The sequence below is a fragment of the Teleopsis dalmanni genome, chromosome X, assembly GCF_002237135.1.
Source record: "Teleopsis dalmanni isolate 2A chromosome X, ASM223713v2, whole genome shotgun sequence".
NCBI classification, from domain to species: Eukaryota; Metazoa; Arthropoda; class Insecta; order Diptera; family Diopsidae; genus Teleopsis; species Teleopsis dalmanni.
The window spans coordinates 27264875-27289723 of NC_051848.1; the positions used below are offsets into that span (position 1 = coordinate 27264875).

The following is a 24849-nucleotide window of genomic DNA, read 5'->3' on the forward strand; positions in this document are numbered from 1 at the left end:
TCCTCAACTGACGCACAATTATGCATATGTCCAACCAAAATGGGGGACTTGCGTAGGCTGACATCTAAAAAAACAATAAAATTACAATTTTTATTAAAATATTTATTATTTCTTTAAATATAATTGGGAAAAAAAATTTGTGTATATTTATTGACAGTTGCCCCCTTTTTTATTGACTAAAATATTCTGGATACTTCCATGCGTGCATTGCCTTGCTAATTGACATTCTGCAGAAATCCACTAAAGAACTCAACACAAGTACGTATTTGTGTGTGTAACTATGCGGGCAAGTAAACAGTACCAAGTAAACAATGTGACACGAAAGACTTGAGTAAATAGTATAGGTTTATAAAGAATCTGTTGAAGAGACGAAATTCTAAGAGAAAAAATAATAGAGCATTCAGTGTGTTTTAACTCCATTACATGCTTACAAATATAGTACATATATACAGTGGTATTGGATAGGTTTCTTTCTTTAAGCATTACTAACGTATTGACTAAAAACTTCAAATCGAATTCTCGTAACGATATAATATAGAACTATCTTCTGATCCACTTAACTTATTTCACTAAGTAAGCTTTAATTGAAGCTTCTGCTAATCTCTACAAATTTTACGTTACAAAAGGTTAATTATAACGATAATAAAAAAATAAATAAACGAATCATTAAAAATATTTTTAAATTATTTTTATATATATAGTGAAAACGCTATTAATAAAAACTAGGGAATACATTATTTCACAGTTACGAGAGATGTCCGTGTAACACAGCTTCAAATGGATTTTTTTTAGTAAATTATTTGGTTTTTATATTATAGTTGAGTCTATATATGCAGTGACACCTAAGAACATTTTATATATTACATTCTATTTAAATCAACCCAATTCTTGACTACATTAGTGTTTAAAATAAATCTGTCGGAACTGCAACAATAACTGCGTTTCAACACTTTTGTGGGTTAAACTGTGCCAATACAAAACAAATAATCAAGGAGAGGTAGCGGTTGATGTACTGGGAAGATTTCTCAAAACTCAGACAAATCAAAGCACTAATAAACCCATACTCCTACAAAAACATTCTTAAATTTTCAAAAGGTAATTTAAGGTTCCTACCCGTTTTTCATTACGAGTCCTTATGGATTCAAATATCACCTATATATAGTTCGATTATCTGCTCATTCGGAATGCAGATTATGCCTCCAAGGTGAGGAAACAATTATGCATATTCTTTGTAATTGTCCAGCTTAGCAACACACAAAAGAAACTTATACCATATGGACTTTCTGTCACCAGAAGAGATTAAGAGTTCTTCTCCAGATTTAGTTCTGGACTTTGTTCACAAAGGTTTTGTGTAATTAAAAGTGAGTTTGGCACAATAAGACTCTTCTTCGCTTCAAAAGTTTCTTCCATAGTTTTAATAATTAATAATAAGTCTGTCGGTAACAAAGTCAAAAGCCCCAGATAATTGCTTCTGTATATATGCATGTTATATGAGCTGTGTTGTCTTTTAGCCCTCATTACATGTTCTGTAAGAATAATCGTAATCTATTTTTTTAAGATGATATTTGTATATTAATAGTAGTATATTATAAGATCAGTGTTGATTATTATATTTATAATATTTTACCACGGTTTAAAACAGTTTTCCCCTTATTTTGTTTAGGATTGATTAGCTTGTTTGCTTGTCGTTTTGATTTTCTAGAAATTGGTATATATTTCTTCATGTTTGGGCAGAAAACTTTTCGCACAAATTTTGTGTCTTCGAGTATTCTCTTCGGTATTCATTTCATTGCCTTGAAAGTATTTTGACAGATTTACTATATGCCTGGTTCATAATGCAATATTTATATGCGACAAAGTCCATGATAATTACCAAAGAATATAAGAATTGAGCAAAAAGAAAATCACACATCTTGACTTCTGTAATGAAAATTACTTTATTGTTTGCATTTTTCTCGCAAATATTTATATTATAGACTATGCATTAATAGACCTGCCCTTTATCACTATTATATATCTAATGGGCTTGTACTCTTGTATCTCATTACTACTAATAAGTTTTTTGCTATTACGAATTGTTTAGCAAGTTCATAACTTTGAATTTCGTTATCTCGAGAAGTCAGCTATATCCACATATAAATAAGCTAAAGAAATTGATTTTGAGCAATTTGATTTCAATAAATAGTTCTATTATATCTCAACATGGTATTAGTCTTATTTTCTTTAATTAATCTACAACTGTTCTTTTATGTTTTCTCTTATGTTTATTTAAACTAAGTTTGTAGGCTTTTACTTCCGGATCTACAAGTATGTATAAATTTCTCCACTGGGCAGTTATTATGTTAACTATCAACATACGAGCACTAATATATGTATCTATGTGTTCTTTCTTCTGTATGACAAATAACTAATGAAAGTTTCAAATGACTAAAAGTATCTTGCGAATTTTAAGAAAAACCGCAAACAACAATAATACTATGAAATCTCAAAAAGAAAAATATAAGAACATGAAATTAAATTTTAAAAAAAGAATTTAATATGAATAGTTGAAGATTTTGTTTTTTTTTAAAGTGGATTTTAAATATTTAGAATAACCGCTTTGAAATGTAAATGATTAGAAGCATATTTTGGTGATATTCTTATGACTAAATTATTTTAAACCTTATTAGTAATATAAGTGGAATGCCTTTTTTTAACGAATTTTTATAAAAAAGTAATAAACTCGAAAAAGAAGACAGCATCCTCCAAGAGTGAGCGTTTGTGACATGGAGATACGGTGGGAGGATAGCATAAAATATCTCGGTGTCACTTTTGACAAACGGTTCAATTGGCTTAAACATTTGAAATACAAACGGAATAGCTGCTCTTAGATTCTACATTTATTAAAGCCGCTATTTAATAATTATCACTTCAACTTTAAAAACAGAAAGTTACTTTATACGCAAGTAATTAGACCAGCACTACTGTACGGATGTGTTACATATAGCAAAGCCTCAAATACTACCTTAAAGCAATTACAGATAGCACAAAACCTGACTTTAAGAAGACTGTTTAAGATTCCATGGTATATTAGATCAACAGACATACATAGAGATCTTAGGATTGACTCAGTGAAAAAATATATCAGAGACAGAGCTCTAAAATTATTAGTTGATACGCTACTTAACCCTGCCCTAACAGGACGACCAGGTGTCCGTCACACACCTTAGTTCATAGGCTTCAATAGTATATGTAGAAGGAATGTCTCAAAGAATGAATAAATATAAATGTCTTACTTGACCTATGTATATGCTAAAAAAGTACTTAGTTATTTCTTTATCGTCTATGTTTTTAAAGTTTTTGCAATTCTAAGCAAAAGAAAAACCCTATTTTTCATATTGGCCATTAGGTTTTCAGCACTACCATGAGGCTGGAAAACTCGAATCTGGTAAACTAAATGGTTTGACAAGAATAGTACACGAAGATAACAAAGGTTAGCAAATCGCTTCCTCCGGGAAAATTTTTGAGGTTATTACATTGGGCAATATATGTCTCCGAGTGGAAGTGCTGATAACTGTCAGCAAGCACCTTCTCAATCTGACCTAACCTTTGACACTTCTATCTTGCATCTTCTTAGTAGAATATTCGTTCTCAATAAATTGCAAGTTGGCCTTATTAGTTTTGATTTTTCGCAGTTCAATATGGTTTTCCATTTGTACTCTGTTGCTCTTAAAAAATAATAATGAATAAGTATTGAAGTACATTTTAATGAGATCAATATATGTTCCACTAATAACGCTAGTTCAGAATTTTTTCTAGCTAGTGAATATACAATTTATTTTCGTCATATTCCTCGGAGTCGCGAAATTCATATAATATTCATAATATTGTACACTGGGTTCTCATTGACCACAGTTCAACGGAGTTCCACTGTAATTTCTTTTATAAGATAACGAAGATTTTAGATTTTGACCGAGAATTCTCTGTTTGATAAAAAGCTAGCTGAAAATCTTATAATTTTAACTGGAAGAGATAATTTTTAAGATTGACAAGGATTTCATTATGCTACACCACTATGTCAAATATGGACCATTCTGTTAGATTTCATTTAGCTGATAGTTTTTTTTTTATACTTTGGTAGACTCTTGTGAGCTATAGATCTGTGGAACAGCTTTCTTGGAAGTCACATTATTGTTTATATATTTAAGTCTTTCCAATACTATTTTTTCTGTAACTTTTTCTTTAGCTTAAAGCAATTTTATTATATATAAAAGAATATTTAATTGTCTAAAAATGAATAAACAATACAAATATAAAAATGTTGTAATATATGAACTAAATGAAAACTTAAAAAAAAAAAATTAAATAATAAGATTTACATAATTAAATTTAATTTATTTGAAATTCCCATTAATACCTAGAATATTAAAACGACATCATCGTCGTCATCATCATCATCTCTCAATGTTCTTATTACAAACTTGCAAAATCCAGAGGCAAATTTTCTGGTCGCACCAACTGTTACCAACAATTTCTGATGGTTTTAAAATTTCAAAATTCAAAAGAAAAGATCGATTATTTATTTATTCTTTTTTTCTTTATCTCAACGTTGATTGATGGCTTTATTGGAATATCCAAAATTCATCACAAAATTTATGTTTAAATAATTGATTTCGGTTTGAAGTAGTTTACGTTCACAGAATTACATTCCAACACATTTCATCTCTTCTGAGCAGTTTAATTTGCTCACTGAAGTGTATCTAACTCCAATTCTATCTAACAAATTGTGTTCTAATGATTCTGTGCTTCAATGAAATAAGCTCAATTATTGTATCTGCACAATTGTTATTAATACCGAAAACGATACACAAAACAAAATGAATTGAAATTTTTAACCTGAAATTTAATACGTAGAATGTGAGGTGAGAAGAGTCTGTATGCGACTACGTCGTTTATTGAGGAAGCGTAGCGAACAGATACATTTTATTGAAGATGAGTACTCATTCATTGAATTATATTAAATTTTTAATATTTTCTTATTTAAGGTTTAAATATATATTTTTTTTTCAAAAATTTAAACTTTTGCAATTTTAGTTTATCATTTGATATTTATACATTCAAGTGATTTTATATTTTTTATTAAATGAATTTAATATACTCGCATTTATGAACAGAATTCTGAGTATTATCACCATTTGTTGACCTGACATTATCTTGATTCACTAAAAACCCTTATGCAAATTTTGTTTTGTCTTAAAAACGAAAATACTCCTGTTCCTGAGAGCTGTTGATATCACTTGGGATAGGAATTCTGAAATACTACGTTTTTTCTATATTATTTTACAATGTAGAAGCGTAGACAAAGTCTATTTCCTCTATGAATAGACTAAGATCTTTCGAAAACGAAAATACTCCTGTTCCTGGGAGCTGTCGATATCACTTGGGATAATAATTCTAAAATACTACGTTTTTTCTATGTTATTTTACAATGTAGAAGCGTAGACAAAGTCTATTTTCTCTATAAATAGACTCAAATCATTCGAATTATAGTGCTATTGACACTTTTCACAAATTCCTTTACGCATTAATAAGAAGAAATATTGAGGATAATAAACTTATAAGAATTTTGGGCATACTTTATACCCGAAAACTACCCGATCGAAAACGCACAGTCTAAGTTAAATGAAATCTATCTCAACAACTGGCAGCGCTGAAAGCGTGGAAGCAATTTACAAAAACGAAATACATAGGAATTCATAAGTAAAACTGAATATTTAAAATCTTCTCCATTCCTGCTTTCATTCAAATAGAACACAGCAAAGAGCGTAAAAAAGAAAAATGAATATATAAAATGCTCTCCTTTCCTTCTCTCATTCCTATTTGAATGAGCGTAAAGAGCGTAAAAAAGAAAAAATAATGATAACTACTGAATCGGACGTACCGCTGTTCTTTGCTTATGCAGACAGAATTGACAAAGTGTGTGGCTGTGAGAGACGAGTCTATCGAGTCTAGAGAATCTACAACAATGAATTTATAAAAGCAAGAGATTGCTCTTTTACATAGATCAATATTACATATTGAAAAGGACTTTTGGTAAACGATTGGTAATGCAATATAATAAGTCAATTTCTTTTTTATTTGATTGTATCTCAATCAAGAAGTGTAACTAAGCATTGTTGGATTTAAGTTCGACAATTTTATAAAAATAAGTGACATATTTCTATTTTATTATTTGAAATTCAGTAAGTGTGGCAACCTTTATGAAACCCTTTCTTTTCGAATGCTTTGCGCACTACCAAAATCAGTATTTTTGATAATTATTCAACGTACTTCGTTCGAAAGTCTAATATTTTGTGTATCTTTTTTGATTTGCCGTTTAATTATTTTAGTAATGAAATGGAAAGCAAAAGTAAAGGAGGGGAAAGATAATTAAATGCGGTTTAAAAAGTTGTATAATATTTGGTTTGTTTGCTTTTTATACTTTGCTTTTTAACATTCATTGAATACATTACATAAAAATATGTATTCAAGTTGATATTCTTTATCTATTTTTAAATTGTGTTAAAATTTTGCGTAAAAAATTGCAAAGATAAAAATAATTCGGTAGGAGTAAAACACTGATAAATAAAGAAAAAAAAAAATCTAATAAAAAAATTTATTATTAATTCATTGAGAATTAAACGAAATATCGTGAATTAAAATAATTAAAACTTTGCGCTATAAACAGTCAAATAAATTAGTAAGTAAACTTATGAATAACGTTTTTATATATATAAACATATAAGATACTGAAATATAAGGTAATCCCAACAATTTGTTAGCTCCGTTTATAAGAATTGAACCGACAGGGAAAAGATTAGCTACTTTACGTTCTGTGATACTTTAAATGAAGAGGAGATATGAGTGAATCTAGAATTACCCTAGAATCTAGAATAGATGAGTAAAACTTTCCTGATAGAACAGATGAATAACACTTTCCTTTTATTACCCTGATATGCAGCTACTACAATAATCGTCGAATGGAATCCTTAATTATTCGTTGTGTCTACCAATGCGAGAATAGTTATAGTAGTAATATTCTTTATTATATACAGGTTATTTAAATTTACAATTTGAATTTTATACATTAACTATAGGTAAATAAGTATAATCTAACTATTATTATGTTGAAACTATTTGAGTCAGTGCACTTGAGCACTTTTATTCTTTCTTAACTCGAGGTATTTTCAAAACCCCACTTTACGCCTTGACTGGATTATTGTTTATCACTTCATCAGACTAAGCAATAATTGACCTCAGATTTGCATACCTCCCCGAGGAGCATGTAACCATTCTGAGATTTGATAACGCGGTGTTGGTAAGTCTGTCAGTTTTCGTAAATAATTTCAGGGCTCTATCCTGTATATATTTTTTGATGGGAACAATCTTGTGGTCATTCGTCATTCGTCCTAATGTACCATGTTACTTTGAAAAGTCTTTTTAGAGCCTGGCTTTGTGCAATTTCTAGCAGGCGAATAATAGTGTTTAAAGCTTTGCTAAACGCTACACATCCATATAGAAGTGACGAACGAATTATATATAACTGAAATATAAGATATCATATATATATAACTAATAACACTTTCCTATTCTTAGCATTGAGATTTTCATTTCTGAATAGCGGTTGGAGATAATGAAGAATTTTGGCACAGCTAATTCTTTTCAGTTGAACATGTTTAAGCCATGTGAATCGTTTGTCCAACGTGATGCGGAGATATTTATTTAACGCTATCGTCCCAGTTTATTACCATATCACCCACTCTCACTCTCGACGGATTCTGTCTCCATTTACGCGTGGAGACATTGTACGACTATGGCTTTCGCCGTCATTTGGAAGTTTGGATTCATCCTTATTCTTCTTCATTGCAGTAAATATCAGATAAATTGAACATTGAGAAATTCAACCTGTGGATATTAAAATGCTTCTAATATACATTAAGACTGAAAAGTTTTCGGAAATTCTCATTTAAAATTCGCGCGCTGTATATTTTTCGATATTTTAAGTTTATGTAGTTTGGCAGAACTGTCCATTAATTACTATGCCAAAAATGAGCGCGATCTGTCAGACAGTTCGTTTACGGCAGCTGTTGAAACCAGTTCACCTCAGTAGTGCGTTGCGAAATGTCTTCGACGGTCGTACGACCGTCCTGAAAGGCTTTGTACCACTCATAAACTTGAGTTTTCGATAAAACTGATTCCCCATAAGCCTTTTGTAGCATTCGCAACGATTCTGCACACGAAATTTCGTTCGAAACACAAAATTTGATGCAAACTCTTTGTTCAATATTTTTTTCCATTGTTTTTTCGCAACGCACTACTGAGGTGAACTGGTTTCAACAGCTGCCGTAAACGAACTGTCTGACAGATCGCGCTCATTTTTGGCATAGTAATTGTCCCTAATTGCTGCCAAACTACATAAACTTAAAATATCGAAAAATATACAGCGCGCGAATTTTAAATGAGAATTTCCGAAAACTTTTCGGTCTTAATGTAATATTCTTTCTATAACGAATTGCCATTTTCAGATAAATCACTAAGATATGCCAGTTTTCTCCATTCGACAGCCTCATTAACGCTTTCATGTCTAATATTTGTTTTCCGAAGTAGTGTACCCATAACTCCATTAAAATTGAACATTTACTAAGGAAATATATTAAAACTTTCTTTTCTCGAATGAGAAAGTGTCCTGTCGATTTTGTCGGGCATCCATGTATGTAACATATCACTTAAACTTGTTCAAGTCGTATCTGTCATTCAACTTTCAATGTTTCATTAAATTCTGAAGTTATTTTGAATGCACTTTCAGAAAGTGCAGTTCTTCACTATTTCATCTATGTAGTAGCACCATATACCCAGCGTTAACTTAGTTAACCTTTTTTTTATAGTGATGGTTTCTTTCAAGTTGGGAAAGCTAAGTTTATTTATGTTTGATTAGCCCATTAGAGCTCTTAATTTTAAAATTTTATAATACAATAGCATTACCTTCTACGGCGGTTGTAAAACTGATGTATATTCTTATAACTGACGGAAGATTTCAAAGCTATATGTTTTTATATGCAAATCGCTGAACTTAACAGATGTTTCAAAACGGAACCGATTATTTTAATAACGTTGTTACAGTTGAAAAAATTTTTTAAAAAATATTCTGTTTCTATAATTTTAGTATTATAAATTTATTTATTAACAAATTAATTACAAACAACTATTAAAAAATTACAGATAATTGAATTTGTAATGTAGATTTATGTATTTATTTATATATTTTTTATATATTTTTTTATATATTTTTTTATTATGTATGTTATATCATGTGCTTATAGAATTATTTCCTACCAATTGTGATATTGAACATATATTTAAAAAATTAATTATTTTTATCAATTGTACATACTTAAATAGCTGATGAAAATGTATCTTTTTCATTATTCAAGGCCTCATATATTAATGAGAAATATTACGGATGTGCGTTTTGAAAACATATTATGGATTTCTGAATGTTATATTTTAATAACTTTAATTTATTTGTATAAAAACAAAACATAATTTATATATTTAATCGCTTCTTATTTAGTGGCTAATCATTGTAGACAAAGAAGTGTTAGATAAAATGCGCAAAACTTGCCACAAAGACTTTACTTAGAAGTGACAATGAAGTGCGTGAATTTTATGGCAAGTGATTAACATTAAATTCAAAAGTTAAGTTACGCCCACAAACATAACGAAAATATATTTTTCAGTAACACAGATACTCGCACTCAGACTTCAATAAAAGTGCTTCAGAGTTAAAGTAAACAAAATTATTAAAATTTATACAAATGAACTGTTAAATGCGCACCGACTTCACATAAAAGTGACACATTCACTGATAAAGAAGTCAAAACTATCAATAAAAGGTATTTTATATATAATTAATGCATGGATAGGTAGACGTAGTGTGGGAGAGAAAATATACAAAGTTTTATACACCTTGCAGCTGATTTCATTCAGATAAGAAATTGCATTCAGTGCACATATAACACAATATATGAAAAATAAGATTTTTAAAATGTTTTGTAGATAAATAATCTAAGTTTATTTTATTGGAAATGAAATAATTTTTAATATTTAATATTTAAATAAAATATTTGTTCAATTTTTTTAATAAGTCCTCAATAAAAAAGTTTGTAAGGTATTAGATGTTATTTTGATACCTTTATTCGATACTCTATATAGATGGCTTAAATTAATCTTCATTGACTATTGATAAGTATTTAGTCATCAGTCTATTTCTTATTCTATTTCTATTAACCAAATATGGATATCAGAAACTGATTTTCATTGGCTTCCTTGTATTTCTTAAAGTCCAAGAAGAAGAAATATCGTTTCCTATGATATTATATGTTTCTTTGGTTGATTAGTTGGTTGCAGTGGCATGCCATTAAATAACTTCCATAAACCTCAATTAGCAATTTTTTGCCGTTTTGCTAACACATTCCTCGCAAGAACCTTTAATATAGAGGAGTAAAGAATCAATCCATTCTCTCGAATCAAGATAATTTTATAGGTCTAACGTCTACACCGATGAACAGTTTGATAAAATGTCAAACCAATATTTTCTCAAAAACCTGTTTCTTCTCGATGTCAAAACCGGACATTCACAGAGAAAATGTATTATGTTTTCTTTTTCTTGCGGGTTTCCATAACTTCTGCAGTAAGGATTATGAGAAATACGCAGCTTCTCAGCGTGGGTTACTTTACATCAATGAACAGAAACAACTCCAACAAGCCTTGCAGTGTTAACGCGGTCTCTTTTGATAAGTTCCGAGGATTTAATTTTATTATTAGTGAAAGTTGAAGAAAATAGAAGATAAGTACTTCTCTTAATTGCTTCTAGAGGAATATAAATCGGTACTGCTAGAGACACATCCAGGGAAGCACCAGAGCGGGCTAAACTGTTACCTTTCTCGTTTCCTTCGACGTTCCTATTTGTGTTGCTTCACTCTTTACTGTTTCTCCCTTTACTGTTTCTAATTAACAATTATAATCGGTATGAATTGACTTTTAGTTAAGTTTTTCACTGTCACCTTTATTATATTGTCTATGGTGTTCACACTTATATATGGTGGGACGTTGGGACGGCGCATTGTCCAACAAGTGGCCCCACTGAAGTTAAGGATTAGTCGAAGTAGACCTTGAAACTACCTGGGTCCTTTTTCGTCCTTCGCTTTTCGGATGTTGTTATTTAGTTAAAGTTGGTGTGGCTTCCGTTCGCATAACAACATCTTTTGTTAATGCAAGCAGCTCATTTCACACTTATAGTATGATAAGACTGAATTAAGTTGGAACAACTATGAGTTAGATAGACAATTGGAGTTTGAAGAGGTCAAATTTCTTCAATTAGTTAGAATGATTTTTGCTTCCCACATTCCTAGGGATTTATGGAGTATAAATGGATGTTTTAAGAAGAAATATACGTATTTATAAACTTGTAGTTTATCAACTTTGTTTCTATTATTAAGAAAGTACAGGAACTGTGATTAAGGTAGCTAGAAGTCACTCCTAACTCTCTAACTCTAACTTCAAAGTATTATTTTTACTATATATGTTAGTATTAACTCAAGAACGCTAACTGATTAAAAGTAATGAAGTGACAATAATAAAGGGAAATAACTCAACGAATAAAAAGTGTAGACATATAATAAGCTATTATATTTTTATTAAAGCATAAAAAAAAATCAGCTTACACTTGACTTATAAAGAAACATTCGTATGTAACGCTTACAATCGAATGTAAACAAACAGATACAAAATTGATTATCTTTAGATTGCGTGAGTACCTAATATTTGAAGCCATTAACAAGTGTAAAGCATGTCTGATTTTCAATCTTTTTTTTTTCCTTTATAAGCAAACATAGATGGAGAGAAATAAACACAAACAATATATACTTATTTAATAATAGTCCCCTAATAACAAAAACAGCAACAACAACAACGCAACTACTATTGACATTTTTTTTTCATATATTTTTTTTTTTTTTTTTTTTCATTTCATACACAATTAACGATAGGAAGCTAAACAATTCACAAGTCAAGATTAAAATACAAATAAATATATTTCTCTTCTTTTCAATATCAAATCAATTTTGAAAGCGAAACTGTAGACGCCACAACCGCTGATGCTCGCACACACGAGATAAAGATACAAGTTTTTCTTTGTACAACAGAGCAGAGAAGCAGGGAGGCAGAGAAACAAGATACAAAATTTGTCTGAAATATTTAGACTTGAGCTGAGATCATCTCGGCAGCGTCATAACAATTTTTACATTAAAACTTATTTATGAAAACGTTTCGCTGCCCGTGCTGAGCTCCACAAACCGCATGAGCTTGTATTTTGCATATCAAATTCTTATTGGGTTCGAGTGGAATTGACTTATTTTTTAGGAATTTTAAAATATTTAAATTAATACGAATATTATAACACATTTATAAATAGTTAAACTGGCATATTAGCTATGCTATATGACTTTATTGCTTTTATATAATGTAAATTGTGTCAAAGTTATTCAAATATTGCAATACACTGCAAAAAAAAAATCTATCTATGTGAGATAACTATAGTGCATATGGGGCATGAAGAGGATTGCTTTGTAAAGCAGTCCTTAATAGTTCGAGAAGTTCATTGACTTTCAGCAATATTTAAGTTAAGATATTAATAAAATGTTTAAATTATCAATAGGCTTAAATCTCCTTATTATTTCTAAAATACGTATTCCACTATTAAATTGGTTATAAAGTATCAACCTGTAGATTTCAGCTTCATATATATTAAAGCGTGTAACTCGATCGCAAAAAGAGTTTTAAATACTTGAAATTAAAATAATTTATCCTTTTGGCGCCACAGCAGCTTTAAGGACCAACCATTCGGATGACTTTAACGTCATGCTATACCTCCTGCCCATCGATTTTCACATCAAAAATATATTTTGTAACAGCGCTGTTAGGCTAAAAACAACAGGCATCTGGTCGAAACGAACATATGGACACAGTTGGATACTAGGTACACTTTCAAACTGTCTGTATAGGACGACATCGGATTATCTGAATCCGTGCCTAGACTTTAAAAGAAAAATGCAGACAATATTCCATTCAAGAAATGAATGAAAAAGAAAATACTTTGGATGGCTGGCGTCATCAGAATACATAAAAAAACTCTCTAAGGCTCCCTAATAAGGCCACAGCTTTTTAGACTAAAATTTTAGCAATTAGAGAAGTTTGTCGGCAAATTGCAAGTCACATCAAGAACAAATGTAGTGTTGCCAGGCAGCAATCAAAGCTCTTGAATCCTCAACCGAGTTCCTGGACATAGGAACATCGAAGGGAACGATCAAGCTGACAGTATCGCTTTATATTACCCTAGAGATCATTAAGAGAATTAACTACTTCTACTTGCTTCAACTTGTCAATAACAGATGGAAAGCACACATAAGTCATATGCAACTTCCGGGTTAACATGGCCTACTTATAATAAAATTAGTTCCTCGAAACTCATTAAAAGAAATTTCGTAAACACTGCAAGGCTTACTGGAGTTCTTTCCGATCATTGGTGTATAGGAACAAATGCGAAAGAACTGCGTATTCCACATAATCCTCGCTACAGAAGTATTAGGAACCCACAAAAACAAAAAAACATTGTAAATTTTTTCTGTAAATGCCTGACTTTGACGTCCAGAAGAAATAAGTTTTAAGGCAGATACATCGAGCCCTTTGGTTATTTGCAGTAATATATGTAAGTTGTTTGCACTCTGTATTTTGTATTTTGTATTTTGTAAATGTTTGAATGCTCAACTAACGCAGCTGTAACTATCAAATAAGTTCAAAGTAATCAAAAAATATTATTCCGATTACATGGTGAATATATACTGGGACTAAGATATACAGAGTCTGGTTTCAAATTCCACTAATTATAATCTAAGCACGCATTTTTTTTAAAAATTCTAAAAGGTTCCATCTCGGGAATAATAGAATAGTGGTGGTTTCATAATCCATTGATTTGTAGAAAAGTTGTGACATCTTACATGATGCCTACAAGGAAGTTTAGAGCCATATTGTATTGTTAGGGACTAACAACTCTTACTTTGAGTTACAAGCACTCAGAATAAACTAATGTTAATCTTGTTAAGCGGATGTTTCTAATCATTTTCGCAACTTCTTTACTGCACCCATTAGTGATAATCAATATACATATATTTTAATCAAATATGCAAGTAATTAGCATATATATATTGCAGTATGATTAAATTTCTTTTAATAGCTGATATATTTCTTAATTATTTATTTTAATTAAAGAAAGAATAATTATCTTTTCTTAAAGGAACTACTTCAAATATGAAATCAAAACTGTTTGATATAATAATTGTCTCTGAGGTTAGGTACCCAATTAAGTGCATAGTATAATAAGCCACCTCTAAAAAACTTTGTCATCATTTAATTGCAAAGCAATTTAGATAAAAAAAAAAATAAATTATTAATTTAAATAAATTATTAATTTAAATAAATTAATAATAAAATAAAGTTACTGTTTTCAATTAATTTTGCAAAAACTTTTGAATATAATTTTAAAAACAAAATAATTAAAATCAAGGTACACTTGAACTCTTAGTCCAATCCATTACCAATGTTTAGATAACGAAAATTATGAATGAGTAATGACATTTCTTTGCGCAAACTTGACTCAGATTGTTCTACAATTAAAAAAAATTATTATTGGTATATAAATCTCAAGGTAATTACCGCTGTTTACACTTATATATCACAAAAAAAAAAAACTCTATGGTTTTCTATTTTGATTGTGGGCATTTAAATAATTTTATTGGCACTTAGTAAGACAGTACGCGCCTCACGCCTGTCTACTACTTCACACCCGCAATACACGAAAAGCAACAATCCATCAATGGAGTTTTGAGCGTGATAAATTTATTTATACTTTTTTAACGAGGGTGACTTACGACTACTACTACTATTACTACTACCTGTTTGCACAAATTTTTAGCAAACATAGTTTTACACACGCCTCAAAGACCCACCTTCAATGGCATTTAATATCCAAGATCAAGGTAAATTAAAATGGTAATTACAGCTTTTATAGCAACTGCGAAATGTATGAACGTATATGTATCTGTATCTGAATCTGAATCTGTATCTGTTACTATACCTGTACCTGTATCTCATTTAAAACAAAAATAAATACTGAATGAAATCATGTGCATCCGCAGTCAAATCTCCGCATTGCTCACAACAAAAATTATTTTGCACATTTTTGTACTTCAAATAATTACACACTAATTAAAACAGTTTTGAAAAATATAAAGTTATAAAAATATAAATTTATATTCTTATATATAAATACGAATATATGTACTCGTCTCGTGTGTGAAATTAAACATTTCCAGACGCAATTTTAACTTGAAGTGTACTGATGACATCAACTCCTCCTCTTCCATAACAAAGTTTACATTACACTGAAAAAAAAACGTAAATTAACAAATCAAATTAAAATTGGCGCAAAACGGCACTGAAGTGACCTTGTAGTTAACTACATAACAAAAAAAAAAACAAAAAAAAAATTAGTAACAACAAATTACTTTTAGTTTTTTTTTTTTAATAAATTATATATTTTTTCTAACAATTTTACTTACTTTTATTTGTTTATTTGTCTCTGTAAAATTGCTAATTTTAAGGTAAATAATTTTATGAACATGAATTCTGAAAAAACCAATAATTTATCTAATATCAAAAGAACATCATAAATTAATGTTTTAATATTTTCAAATGGTACCTTAGAGACGAAATCAACTCCTTCACATGATTATAAAGAGCTTTCTTTAATTAAAATTGTAACTCTGCTTGAGTCTAACAAGCGCTTTCGGTCCATATCGCTGCCACTTCCTTGTCACCAACTGTTTGTTCAATTCCTTGATCCAATCTATTAAGTTTGAGGAAATGTAAAATTAAGGGAAGTGAAATTAAAAGTGAAGTCTTTTGATAAAATGTACAATATGACATCTATGGCAGTAATAGATCGGCACCGCTAAGAAAAACACTTCCTTGTCACCAACTGTTTGTTCAATTCCTTGATCCAATCTATTAAGTTTGAGGAAATGTAAAATTAAGGGAAGTGAAATTAAAAGCGCAGTCTTTTGATAAAATGTACAATATGACATCTATGGCAGTAATAGATCGGCACCGCTAAGAAAAACACCAAAAAGATAGTACCCTTATCAAACTGGAGAAAACTAGAGACAATTTTAGTCCAAACTAGATTAACAGTCCCAATCAATCACTGATTAAGTTGATGAACCGCTGAAAATGATGATAACTTATCTAGATTACTATTTATATTTCAGTTCAACAAATTTATTAATCACTGTTTAACCATCAAAAATAACTATAGTAGGTTTATGATTTCGTTCTAATATAAACACAGCACGTTATCCTTTATTGCCTAGTACTTATAGTCTTAAAAAATTATTTGCAAATAATTGAATACAAGAATTATTTTCAAGACCACTGAAGATGGTTAGTTAAAAATTGAATTAATTAAAATAATATAATAATAATTTTTGTTGTTGTAATTCACTACTGTTCGAAAAACCTTTCTATAAATTAAAAAATTATAAAAATACTATAATGATAATTATAAGATAAAAATATTTTTTTTACACATTTATTGTAATAATTGTTTATTCTTTACATTTCAGATAAAACTTAAAAAGGTCCTCGGTTTAACAGTTTGCAGTAATGCAGCTCTGGATGTGTCACCAATTAGCGGCTTGCTGGCTTATCCGGCAGGGTAAGTTACTTTAACTATAAAATCATTAAATCCAAAAACGTATGAGATCATTATTATGATTATACACCAACTAACATTAATAGTAAAGGTTAGGAACTATGTAGTAAAAAATTATTAAAGTGAAAATCAGTGAATTCGGTAGAGAAAAAATTTTTTTAACATAAAATATTATGATAGACCTACATATACATGTAAATATAATATTTGATACTTTTTTAGATTTGCAAATACTTTTATATGAGTAAAATACTAGATAGATAAATAGATTGATTTTGAAAGGGTTGGGAACTATATCTCCATGTCCTTACATCCTTTGAAGATTAATGTGACAAACCCATTTTTCGATGTTTTTTCCTATGCTAAAATGAATACTTTGTATTGACATCTCTTTCAGCGGGTGTTGAGTATTAATTATGCATTTTGTAATGTGAGTTTGAGTACTTTGTATCGATATTTATTTTTCAGTGAGTTCTGTGTATTATCGACACTTTTTTCGATGCCCAAAGAAAGGAACTTGGTATCGATACTTTTTGCAGTGAATTCTAAATAATGCCTATGTTTTATTCCATTTTATAAGTGAGTACTTTGTGTTTTTATTTTTGCAGTGAGTATTAAGTAATACCAATGCTTTTTTCGATACCCAGAAAAAAGAATTTAGTATATCGATGCTTTTTTCGATGTCCATACAAAATAGACTTGGTATCGATACCTTCTTTTAGTGAGTTCTAAGTGATATCTATGGTTTTTTTCTATTTTATAAATGAGTACTTTGTATCGGTACTTTTCCAGTAAGTTCTGAGTATTATCGAAATTTTTTTCGATGCCCAAAGAAAAGGAATAGATGTGGATACTTTTTCTAATGCCATAAATGAGTACTTGGTTTCTATACTTTTTCGTGTCGACGTAAAATTAACTGTTGAAATATTACCTGGTTACCAAGGTCCTTTACTCGAGATCGTGAACACCTGTAATAATATTTCCTTTATATAAATAAAGTGAATTTTGGTACTGAAGAAAAGTATTGCTATATTTTTACTACGTGAGTTTTTTTAGTTCAATAATGCAATGAGTGAAACCTTCGATCAATATATCTTATTATAAATATTATCTTAAAAATTATTTTGCTTAATCTATAAAATTTATTTTTTTTCTTTTCAATCAATATAACAATTTTTTTCTAATTTTAAAAATTGTCAACAATTTTCTGCAAAATAATTACAACTGAAGCATAACCAACCAACCAACAAAATAATCTTCTCAGCTGAGGCATGTAATTTATCAAAAACTAGGTTGCCTCACAATTTCCAACTTGTGTAATTTTAATCTACGAAATTCGACTAACACATATATTTTGGGGCCAAATTTTTCCTCCTAAAAGTGTTCAAAAATTGTTTAAGTATAAATAAATGAGGAAAAAAAGTAGATAAAAATTGTTATCACAACCGAAAGTCAAGGCAAGCACAAAGCTGTGATGACATATGCAGTAAGTGAATTTCGCAAATTTTTTAAGTCAACTTACAGCATCCACAAGTTTCACACTCCGCAGCATAGAAGTGCATGTCCCGAAAATATATGTGCACATAACGTTTTTGAATATTTAATATTAAAAAATATTAAAACGTATAAAAAAACATGAAAAATAAAAAAGCTATGTATAAAAATGTAGGAAAGTGTTGCAGCAAATGTAGACACTTCCCTTTCTCACAGTTCCTTTTTTTTAATAATTTCACAATCTAAATTATGAATTTTGCGAGCGAGCTCCTCTGTGGTTCATTTCTTCTCACTATTACGGAAGTTATTTGGCTGTCATCCTGCCTCATACATTAGACAGGGGCCTGGCTGAAATAGTTTCGGAGTTGCGGACTCGTGCTGTAGAAATTATGCAGGAAATGTGTTGCAGCAGAGACACGGATATGCACAAAACGGAACTGAAATGTTGCAAGTGTCATGTCGCAATAATTTTGGTAAAATTTATGTGTCATGACAGCAAAACTTACTCATGGTACGTCAAAATTTGCTGGAAAGTAGGAAGATGTCCTGGGATATGTTCCCGTTGCAGTTGCAGTGTTTAAAAATCATCTATCCCACTTGTCGGTGGGCCATGTAACATCGATAGATGTGTGCGCCAAATGGTTTAGGCTGTACATTAAAAATTGTATGTCCAATAGATCCTTATTACATTTTTCTACTATTTTGTGCAATTCCAATAAAAGCATATCAATTCTAATCAAAAATAATGTCAATAACTTATGTTAACTCATATTCAAGATTGATTAAGAAATGACAATAGATACTGTTTCAATAATTAAGTTCTACAAGTAGTTTAAAGTATAGACATAAAATGTGTGTGAAGATACCTATGAAGATATCTGTAGACAAAACGAAATGCTTGATTATGATAAAAAAAAAACTTATATGTTACGGTGCAGACTGACACTTTACAACAAACCCCGCAGAGCAAATCCCTGAATTGAAGAATAAATAAAAAAAATATGAAACTAAAACACAGATTATCTTAAAAAAAAAGCCGAAATTAAGCAGACTGACAAATTCGTACGATTTTGATGAAATTTTAATGTATATCTATTAGAGATCATAGAAGTACTACTGGACTTTGGGGTCCAGTAATTAGATTGAAACTACTTTATGGCTGTTAAAAACTTGAGAATAGAAAGTGTACGTTAATGGTATTTTTTGACTACGTTTTCAACTTCATCTTTACCAGAGGTCTTTTCAGGTCCGTGGATTTGGGTGTTATCCATACAATACGCAAATAGATACCATGAAACGGTTACCATTTCTCGTAGAGTTCTAGACTGTAATCTTTAAAAAAAAAATATTTTGGAATAATTTAATTTAATTTTGGATATTTAATTCCAAGAGAGGGAGTACTCTGCCTTGTAAGAATCCAAAAACCATTTTTATTTTATTGTTTACATAAAACAGTATTTTATGAAATATATAATTTCATAAACATTATATAGTTTAGAGGTAAACATTTTTTAATTGCAAAAAGCGGTCACTGATGTCATACACGATCAAATGCTTGAGATATGTCCACAAACATTGTTGAGTTATATTTTTTTTTCACTGAAATGGGGTATGTATTTCTTAAGAAATCTATGAATTCGTTTGATCGTCGATATTGCCCTTTGAACCCAAACTGGTGGTTCGGTATTATTTATTTTGTTTCTCTCATTAATGAGCACCTGTTGTGTCTGTGTTTAGATTTGGCCAGAACTAGGCTTAGGTTTTTGGGGGCCCTATTTATTAACACAGCGATATCTCCAGTATTAGCATTAGACAAACTCTCGCCTGTATAAATGTTTCTGGCTGATTCTAGTTTGACTTTTTTTGACGCATTGTTACGAGGAATTGTGGACTCAAACCGGCTAATTGAGGAAGATTCGTGCCTCCCTCCACTTTAACTAACTAACTAATTTGCAAATGAGTATAAAAGTAAAGACATAAAGTAGGTTTGGAGTAGGTTTGTTATGATAATGATAACGATTATGATTATGATTTTGAAATAGGTCTGGATATTGTTTTTAAGTATTGAAATTGTTAGCATAACACAGTGTAGAAAACGTATTAATGTATAAAATAATACTCCAACTAAATGCAAAAAATATATTGGTGATGGGGTTGCCTAGAAACTAGGCAGGTGACTACATTTAAAGATTTTTTTTGTTAAAGCGGTAATCTTATTGCTGCACACAACTGCCTTAATATATCCATATCTTTTCCATTGATCTATCGCATATAAGTTTAGGTCCTCATTTTATGAATAAATTATAATTCGCCCCTTTACACTCCCCTAACTACGTCGTTGTTCTGGTTGTTCTAAAGAAGAACATTTAATATAAAATTAAAGAACTTATTTGCAAAATCTTTAATTTAAGTTATTCTTTGTTAAAAAAAACTAGAAAAAAATTTAAAAGCCAACAAATTCCATCTAGTGAATTCATCAACATTCTCATTAATATCAAAAGCGCTGTTTTATAGCTATCCAACTACCATAAAAATGTTTTAATTTAATTTTAAACTCCTAACCTCTAACTAACATTGCATAGTGCATAGTACATAAAAAAAAAAACCAGGGACAAAAAATTCTATTATATTAAAAATTTAAAATGTCCTTGATGAGGCATGAGGCATGAGGCGGTTGGAAGCACTAAAAATAAAATGGAAGCAAAAGTAAAAATAGTGTCAACGAAATTGCAGCCAAGTTGTAATTTGCTGGCTGCTCTGCATATGCCAGAAATAAAACATAAAAATCAAGTGGCAACACCAAAGACATCAAATAGCTTCCAAATGGCGTAAGCGGAAACCAGCCATCAATGCTTGCATAGCCAGCGGGTTTTGCAGCATAAAAAATTCAACCCGGAAAAAAAACCCTTAAAAACCGAGGCGCATTTGAATGAAAACTATATATATGAAAACAATTTTCTTTGCTTTGGCAGCACAAAAGATTTCAAATGCACAAGCGTATAAAAGGACGCAGATTGGGTTCAAGTGGCGGGCACGAGGCTGCAACCTATCAGGGACAAGAATAGAATAAAGCACTTGCTTGAGCCATGAAAGTTAAAAGCAAAAATTTATCTACAAAAGCAAGAAACAAGAAATTTTTAATAAAATCCAATAAAGTCAGCAGGTTTTTGTTAAATTTAAATGTACGCAATTTTTACTTATACATTCTATGAATAGATTTCAATATAAGTGACTTACACAATGTTTTCATGGTACTCGTAACTCTATCTCACTTATTAATTATCTTATATTGATCTAACAGTCTTTCCGAAGAAGTGCCAAAAATTATAAATAACCTTAGAACTTTCTATTAGAATCAATGGAATATAGTTTCAATAATGCATTGTATAATGTGTATAATGTTATACGTATAATGTTATATCGTAGTGATATATACCAGATCTAAAAGTACTCAACTCAAAAAACAATACAAAGTATTTATTATTTCGTTCTGTAATACCTGTTTATTCAGAGCAGTCTCCATCCGCTCTAACACAACGCTGAAAGAGTTTAAAAATTTATCGAAAGGATTTCCTTTCAACGTCATTATCTATTCCAGGAGTAGTCAAAAACCGCACGAAACCAAATTATGTGAATACTCACTGTATGTTCGATAAAAATAATGGCTTTTTGGTCAAAAATTGATTGCTTTTTGCGATAATGCATTATTGTGTAAAAATATCCAACAGTTGACTCTATATATTCTAGTCGATTTCTAGGTTATAATTGTTATTGGTCTTATTGGCCTGACAAATACGTTCTGGAATTAAATCACTGTGAAAAAATATCCACTGAATCAAAAGAAACAGTCACTATGGTCTAAAGTTTTCTTCATAGAACATAATTTTCTTTATTGTTGTAATTTTGGCATTTCGGATTATTTCCATACCATGCTCTGACATATAGTAGACGGTTCGATTTTTTCAAAATAGCTTTAACATGTCTTTGGAACCCTCAAATTGGCAATGAAGTCTTTTCCACATCTAACCGAATAGAAGCTATACACCCCTTTAAATAAAGTCCAAAATGTGATTCATCACGTATGTCCTTATATCATCCAACTACAAACGTAATATTCTTCTTTTGGGTTAAATTTATACCGGATAATTACAAAAAAATGTGAATAAAGTTTCAACTGCTTACGAGCAGAGTCTATTTTTTGATGGACATATTTTGGTATGATGCCAACATAGGTTAAATTGAACTGGAAAATATCCTGTCAAGATCTTTAACTCTATTTTGACACAGTTGTAAAGATACACTAACTATTAATTTACATTGTCGCGTCAATGCCGACTTCTTCTTTTAATTTATTGGTTCTATATATTAGTGGATCAAAATTTTTTTAGGATCGTCTACCTTACCTAACTTTTAATGGTCTATATACTATATAATATTATTTCAAAGTCTCTGAAACCTACTTATATTGTCTTATTTTTAGTATTTTCTTTATTAAGAGATTTTCCATTCAAAACTGAGTTATGTGATGCGCACAGTCAAAGCTTAATGGGACACTTTAATATAATACTTAAATAATCCTTTCAATTGGGATGTGTTTATTAAAGTTATTTTCTTTTTTTTTTTTTATAGCTGCACTGTTGTACTTTTTAATGCCAAACGTCAAACCCAAGCCTATTTAGTGAACACGTCCCGCAAAGCCTTTACTTCCGTTGCATTTTCACGCTGCGGTCGTTATATTGCCACAGGTGAGTGTGGCATTAATCCAGCTATTAAAGTATGGGAACTCGAATCACCAAATGGAAATTTAGAACAAACTACCGGAGGCAATGTAGTAGCGGAATTTGTGGATCACAAATACGCAGTGACATGCGTGGTAAGTTCACGAAAGAAAAATTAATATAATGTGAGAAATCACAAATTATACACTTATAAAAGCTTCTGGTGCAATTGAAAGTGAATTTTAAATATTTATTCTTTTAGGCATTTTCCCCAACTGGCAAGTACCTGGTATCTGTGGGCTCACAACATGACATGATAGTAAATGTTTTCGATTGGAAATCGAACTTGAAAATGGCATCGAATAAAATCAGCTCTAAAGTGTCAGCTGTCAGCTTTGCAGAGGATGGCACATATTTTGTAACTGTGGGCAATCGTCATGTAAAATTTTGGTACCTAGAAGGTGGTCGGAAAGTAGGCGTAAGCAATAATTATAAAGTCAAAGAAATTAATAATCTAATAATGTACTTTTTTTTATTTTCTAGTATAAAGATCCTATACCGCTGATGGGTCGCAGTGCCATATTGGGTGATTTGCGCGATAATGATTTCTGTGCTGTTGCCTGTGGTCGTGGTGAATGTAAGAATAGTACCTATGCCATTACAAGGCAGGGGCATCTAGTTGAGTTTAGTTCGCGTCGTTTAGCTGATAAGTGGGTGCAATGTCGTACCACAAGCGCCAATTGCATATGCGTTAATAGAAACTTTATACTCGTCGGTTGTGCTGAATCCATCATACGAGTTTTCAATGCTATCACATTGGAATATGTGACCACACTGCCACGCACACATTACCTGGGCGTGGATGTTGCACAAGGTATACATATCAGTCACATAACATCAGTGCCGCCGCATGCAAAATATCCAGATTGCATTGCAATGGTTTACGATGAGCATCGTTCAAAAGTAAGTATTCCAAATTGCTTAAAACAAAAATTCAGAAATTAATTTATTTAAAATATCTTACAGGTCAGCTGTGTCTACAACGACCACTCGCTTTATATATGGGATATGCGAGATATGAAGCGCTTCGGTAAATCGCACTCCTTTCTTTATCATTCCACGTGCATTTGGGGCGTGGAAACAGTGCCATATAATATAGAGCGCGACATGTCACATACACTACCCGAGGATTGCTTTGTGACATGCTCTTCGGATGATACCATACGAGTGTGGGGTTTAGATGGCTGTACCAACAACGAAATCTATCGTAAAAATATATATTCTCAAGAACTCCTCAAAGTCGTCTACATTGATGACGAGCTTAATTTTATTAAGGATCAAGAGGCTATGGGCGAAACATATGATGGACGGAATGGTGTGCGTTGCATTAAAATAAGCCCAGAGCTACAGCATTTAGCGAGTGGTGATCGTAGCGGTAACATACGTATCTACAACTTGGCTAACTTGAAACTTATTACTACGATTGAAGCGCACGAATCGGAAGTTTTATGTTTGGAGTACTCGAATGACAAAATCGAAAGAAAGTTATTAGCCAGCGCAAGTCGTGACCGACTTATACATGTTTTTGACGTTTCTCAGGATTACTTGCTGCTACAAACGCTCGACGATCACTCCTCATCCATAACGTCCATTAAATTTGTTGGTGCTGGTTTAAGTTTTCAAATGATATCTTGCGGCGCAGATAAGTCAATAATGTTCAGAACATTTCAGGTTAGTGAGTCAGTGTTTATAAATATTTAATCATTTTTATAAAAAAAAAAATTTTAATTTGCA

At 30.8% G+C, this 24849-nt stretch overlaps 1 protein-coding gene across 4 annotated transcripts in view; it reads left to right on the top strand.

Moving 5' to 3' along the window:
• Window positions 1–24849, top strand: part of LOC119687164 (mitogen-activated protein kinase-binding protein 1) — a 49812-nt gene that overhangs the window by 12464 nt on the left and 12499 nt on the right. For 2 of the 4 annotated variants that reach the window (XM_038101374.1, XM_038101376.1), the window contains exons 2-6: window positions 16755–16846; window positions 22967–23210; window positions 23318–23527; window positions 23599–24018; window positions 24082–24786. In XM_038101374.1, coding sequence (XP_037957302.1) covers window positions 16755–16846; window positions 22967–23210; window positions 23318–23527; window positions 23599–24018; window positions 24082–24786 — 1671 coding nt within the window. Of the gene's footprint in view, window positions 1–16754; window positions 16847–22966; window positions 23211–23317; window positions 23534–23598; window positions 24019–24081; window positions 24787–24849 lie in introns of all 4 variants that reach the window. The other 2 variants (XM_038101372.1, XM_038101375.1) reach the window with 1 other exon arrangement.